The sequence below is a fragment of the Lactuca virosa genome, chromosome 5 (genome assembly GCF_052849685.1).
Source record: "Lactuca virosa cultivar CGN04683 chromosome 5, Lactuca_virosa_CGN04683_v6, whole genome shotgun sequence".
In the NCBI taxonomy this organism is placed as follows: Eukaryota; Viridiplantae; Streptophyta; class Magnoliopsida; order Asterales; family Asteraceae; genus Lactuca; species Lactuca virosa.
In genome coordinates, this window is record NC_136430.1 from 350,660,756 (window position 1) to 350,666,755 (window position 6,000).

A 6,000-nucleotide genomic window follows, 5' to 3' on the forward strand; every position below is an offset into this window, starting at 1 on the left:
ACTAAATACAAATAAATACATTTTTAAAAATGTGTATATAAAATATTTTTATACATTTAAAAATGTATTAAAAATAATAATAATAATAATAATAATATGTATAAAAATGTATTAAAAACGTATGAACAATTTTTATTCATTTAAAAATGTATCTAAAAAATATTTTTATACAATTAAAAATGTATTAATAATAATAATAATAATAATAATAATAATAATAATCAAAATAACAATCAAGGTAATGGTAAATCCGAACATTTTTGAAAAACTTAAGGGTAAATCCGAACATTTTTGAAAATTCAAGGGCTTTACTGGCATTAGGTAACCTAGGTAACCGGTAGGTTACCTGGAAACCGGCTACAAGGGTAAAAATGAACAAATTAAACAAAACTTCGGACTTTACTGGACATAAAACACGTTCAAGGGTAAACCCGACATTTTTGTGAAAACTTAAGGGTTTTTATGTCATTTTCTCTTGTAACATCATATTATCTAAAAAAAAATAATTTTACACTAAAATAGTTTTAACAAGAAATGCTATAGTTTAGATTAGACATGGCCTAAGTCGTACTAAAAAGACCCCTAAATATATCGGACGTGCGACTTATGATCACAAATATCTTTAAAAGCCTCCAAACACTGCCACCCCTTGTAGACCCCACAAAAGTAAATATTCTTCTTTCCCTCCTTTCACTGTTTTCTTCCCCTCTCCCTACATAAACCCCCTTCTCTCTTCTTCCCCACCTCTTTCCTTCTTCTTTCTTGAAATTTGTTGTGTGGCTGTGCAAACTTACTACTACTTCCCACTTCCCACTCCCCTCCCCTCCTTGTTTCTTGAAGCTTTTATTGAGAAGAGGGGGAGATGGGTTAGGCTTCGATTTTGATGTCATGATTTTTTAGGGTTTGTATTTGGAGATGGAATTTGATTTAGAATTGTCTGTGAATGGTGGGGTTAGGGTTGAAGTGTGGAATTTGATTACGTTTTTAGTTTTTTTATGTTGATTTTGAAAAAGCTGGAACAGGAGGAGGTTGTTCATCATCGTAAGGGTGTGATTCTGGATCCTCAGAGGAATCATCATCATCTTCATCTGTATCAACAACTATTGAATTCAAGACAAGAAGAGAAGGAAGAAGATCAAGAAATTCAGATAGGTTTTCATGGATTCCATCAAAATCATCATCAGCTTCAACAAAATCGAGAAATCCCACCTCCCGACAACCGTGTTCTCCACGGAGGATTAGGTGGTCCGGCAAGGCAGCCGCCGCGGCCACAGAAGAAACGCCCTTATTTACCTTCTTCTGTGGACCAACTGACCCAAGAAGGAGAAGAATATGCACCGAGGCTGCCGGAAAAAATGGGAGAAAGTTATCAGTATCACAACCAACAACTCCAACAGCAGCAGCAGCAGCAACAGCAAGCAAGTGGGTCGTCGAGATTGGGATTGAGGGGCACAGGTGGCGGAGGCGGTGGCGAGATTGTGGAAGTTCAGGGCGGTCACATTGTACGATCCACTGGCCGGAAAGACCGACACAGCAAGGTGTGCACAGCGAAAGGACCAAGGGACCGCCGTGTTCGTCTCTCGGCTCACACTGCCATCCAATTCTACGACGTCCAAGACCGCCTTGGTTACGACCGCCCAAGCAAAGCCGTCGATTGGCTTATTAAAAAAGCCAAGGCTGCCATTGATGAACTCGCGGAGCTTCCGGCATGGAAGCCCACTGCAACTACGGCGACGACAACCCCAAATTCAACCTCGATTGCAGATTTTGAGCAAAACCCAGATCAACAAAACTCAAATCATCATCAACTAAGTCATTTCGAGCAACACCCAGATGATAGTATTGTTGATAATCAAATGGGTAATTCACAAAACTCAAGCTTCTTGCCTCCGTCTCTTGATTCCGACTCTATAGCTGATACAATCAAGTCATTTTTTCCGATGGGTGCTTCATCAAATCCAGGAAATAATACTTCTTCAGGTATGCAGTTTCATCAAAGTTTTCCACCTCAGGATTTGCTTTCAAGAACCAGTAGTCGAAGTCAAGATCTGAGGCTTTCTCTTCAATCATTCCAAGATCCGATTCTCCAGAACCACCACCATCACCACCAACAAAACGAACAGGGTAATAATAACAATAACAATATATTCTTTGACGGGTCGGGTTGGTCCGACAACCAGCCTGGTGGGTTTCAAAGAATGGTGGCGTGGGGTGGTGTAGGAGGCGGAGACGCTGTTTCCGCCGGATTTGTCTTCAGTTCGCAGCCGTCGCCGTCGACGCCTTTTCTGCAACCGTTGTTCGGTCAAACAACAAACAATCAGTTATTCAACAACAATTCTCAGAGGGGACCCCTTCAGTCCAGTAACGCACCTTCGTTTCGTGCATGGATCGACCCGCCGCCACCGTTCACCGGTGTCGCCATCGATCAACAACCAACCCTAGCTTTCCATCACCCATCTTCCATGTCCGGATTCGCCTCCGGTTTAGGTGGATTTTCCGGGTTTCGTATTCCAGCACGAATTCAAGGTGAAGAGGAGGAACACGACGGCATCTCCGATAAGCCGTCCTCTGCATCCTCCGATTCTCGCCATTGATTCACCTTCATCCTCCATAATCCTCTCAAACAGGTAAAAAAAACCATCACCCTTTTCTCAATTCCGCCTGATTTTATTATCTATTCTTAATTTCGTCAATAATTACAGGAAAAATTACGTCAATCACTGTACTTCAAAGCAAAGAGAGGAGGGGAGAAAGCTTCAATGGCTGCTACACAGTGAGTAGAAGAAACCGAATCCATTCACAGGTTCTTCAGTCATCACTGGTGTTTTTAAGATTTAGCTTTCATGTTTGAATCGAGCTCTTTGTTTAGCTCTAAACCCTGTTTTAAATTATCTGGATTTAATGTTTTTAGACCATGTATGTGACTGTGCCAGTTGCCTTCTTTTGCTATATAATTATCAAAAATACTCTGCTAAAAACAGAGCAAGTGATTCGTTTTGGTTATAATTTCACTGTTCCTCACCCAACTTTAGTAAAACAAGAATCTTTTCAATATCAACCAAATCAACACATTCTTTGTGTGTGATTGATTAAAATGAGATGAGAGGAGCAAATGGGATGTTTCCCTTTGTTTAGAAAATTGTCAATTTTTGAATTATGTGGGGTTTGAAAGAGAGAGCTCCAATTTTTGTCTCTCTTTTTACCCAATTCTTGCAATCTTGCTTCATATGCTTTTTCATTAGTGTGCCCTAATGGAACATGATGAAGAAAGGAAGGGTAGTTTCGTCGTTTAACATTAAAACCTCCATCGTTGCTCGGATTTCTGGGAGCCACACTGGATGATGCGTCGTTTTCAAACGATTTTTCGGGTATTTCATTGTGATGATATTTTATAAAGATCCATGTGCCATTAATTTCTTTTTTTGTGTGTGCAAATTAAAATCTTGAAAAAGCCCATCGAGTTGATGTTTTGTTTTAGAATTTTGATTGTGCTTTTTGCCAAAAACCCATGTTGCTAGAAAAAGGCCAGAATCTGATTCTTTCTTAGTAAAGCTAGAAACCCTTTCTTGGATGTGTCTTTCTCTCTAGATTTTGTTTCTTGAAACTTAGGCTAAATTTCAAGAATTTGATTCAATGATTAAAGGTAAAAGATAGATGGATGAAAATTGAAAATGAATGTGTGCAATGAGAGTGGTACTTAATGGTACACCAACTACCCAAATCAACAGTGTTATGTGAATTTTTAAGGCTCAATAAAAATTAACAAATTTTGGTACTTCTTTCTGGCTTATGGTCCCCTATCCTGCAAATCTTTCTGTCAATTAAAAAATTAAATTATTTTTCTAGAACACACACAAAAAGTGTCTTCTATGAAGATAGTGACAATTGCTTGAAGGTTGATGAAGACAACTCATTAGAACAAAAGGCTGTTACTTGTCTAGTTTTTTTTCCCTCTAGGAAACAAACTAATAAACCGAAAGTTGAAATCTTTTTTATCATCCGTTCATCAAGCCAAGGTACTAAAGAATAGGGTTTGCTTTGAAATCATAACAGTTGATTACCAGAATGAATGGCATAAGATCTTGATTTTCTAATGTAGATGAATTCTTTATATATTATTATAAAGCTTATTGCTCTTTGGATCTTGGGGAAGTTGGGCTCTATGGTTGAGGCTGAATCTTGTTACACAAATTGATGAGGATGTACTAATTGTAATGATTGTCATAATTTGCATGTGGGATTTACATCTTTTTGTTCAAATTGATCATCAAAAGTATTTAATTTAATAGAGTTAAATGAGAAAAGTACGACAACCAATTTTGTCCTTACTTTTAATTTGGTCATCGAAGTTTGAAATTATCAAGAAATTGTTTGTACTTTGTAAGAATTTTATTCAAGATAAGGGATGCTGGATTGCTGTCATAACACGGAAATGAGCAGTTTCTCAAAACACCATTAATTTAACACAAGATATCAGAAATGGTCCATGTGCTTCTAAGAACGAGCATGTTGAAGATATCTTTCAAAACTCTTCAGCTTTATCTATATGGTTTCCAAAAATCATATGGATAGTCCTTCAACGGTTAAATCTAACTTTTAAACTATTTTTTCTTTAATAAAACACTATTAATTTTGAAAAGTGTAATGAGCAATAATAATAATTTGTATTTACAAAATGTCATTATTTTAGAAGTAAATTAAATAAATGATTTGTGAATAAATTTTTTTCATTTGTAATGCTAAGCATCCTATGATTTGAGTTTGTTTCATCTTTGGCCCCTAATAAATATGATATATGATTTGAGTTTGTTTCATCTTTGGTCCCTAATTAATATGATATAACTAACTTGCTTTTATTATAATTTCTTTAAAAAAAATCTACTTGATTTATTATTTTACCTTTTAAAATAGAATGTTCCATCATCAACCCTACCCTTACACCCACCATCACCTATTTCCCTCCCTTCTAACGCCATTGAACCAATGCCACCTCCATCAGACATCATCTTCTCCGCAATTCTGTCCTTTTTTGATAAAACCCTACACCATCCATCATAATAGTTCAAATCCCTTTACAACAGTCACAAGACTTGCAAAAGGTATTTGAAATGGGGTTCAACCATGTATTATTCTCTTTCGATAAAGAAGGATTATTCGACAACGTTTATGAGAGAAACAAGAATACGTGAGGGTTGTGTAGAGAATACGCTAACAACCCTCATGGTTTTATTTTCTAATAGTAATTAAAGGAAAATGTGAGAGGGTAAGCTAGATCCAATGAAAACCTAATCCTTTTTTTACCGACAACCCCATCTGGTGGGAAATTGTTAGGGAGAAAGAGAAACGTGTTTGTTATTGTCAAGAACTATGTTAGTTTCTCTAACAAGGTTTAGAGTTTTGATTTGTTAGAAGCTTTAGCGATGATGAAGAGAGAGAGAGAGAGAGAGAGAGAGAGAGAGATTTTATATTCTCCCACCAACCTTGAGGTCTTGGAAGTATATAGTGTGTATGTGAGAGAGAGAGAGAGAGAGTCATCATGACAAGGACATAGTTTAGGAGAGAGGCTCAACTAACAAATCCCTTCCAGCACCCTCTGGTGATTATTTATACTAGAAAATAAAGAGAGGAAATCATGTCTTCTTATGAGAATGTTTTGACATAAATAAGAGGAACAATATAGGTGAAGTAATGAGGGTTGTCGATGATGAAGGCTGGGTTGAAGACCAATGGTTGTGTTGTAAGATAATCCAAGAAATGAGAAAGAAAGGATTGATGGAAGCTCAAATTTTCTCATTAATTTAGAAATGAAGAAGCTAAAAGAATATATACACACCTGATCTTAACTACCACATCTAAAACCCTCTAAACCAACTTTCACAATGAAATGAAGTAAATGCCCTTATAGTTAAAATAGACATAATATCTAACTAACTAACTTCAAAACTGTTTCTAACACCCCCCCCCCTCTCAATCTGGAGGGTATGGAAATAAACCCAGATT

At 36.9% G+C, this 6,000-nt stretch overlaps 1 protein-coding gene across 2 annotated transcripts; it reads left to right on the plus strand.

Annotated features, from left to right (window-relative positions):
- Nucleotides 1-705: 705 nt before the first annotated feature.
- On the plus strand, nucleotides 706-3,006 carry LOC145116282 (transcription factor TCP4-like). 2 transcript variants are annotated; one of them, XM_079052635.1, is made up of 3 exons: nucleotides 706-1,860; nucleotides 1,963-2,627; nucleotides 2,703-3,006. In XM_079052635.1, exons 1-2 carry the CDS (start codon nucleotides 996-998, stop codon nucleotides 2,592-2,594), a joined length of 1,497 nt encoding a protein of 498 aa, XP_078908761.1. In that variant the 5' UTR covers nucleotides 706-995; the 3' UTR covers nucleotides 2,595-2,627; nucleotides 2,703-3,006. The 2 variants fall into 2 exon arrangements, with proteins under 2 accessions (XP_078908761.1, XP_078908759.1); XM_079052633.1 differs by having other exon boundaries at nucleotides 707-2,627.
- Nucleotides 3,007-6,000: the final 2,994 nt, after the last annotated feature.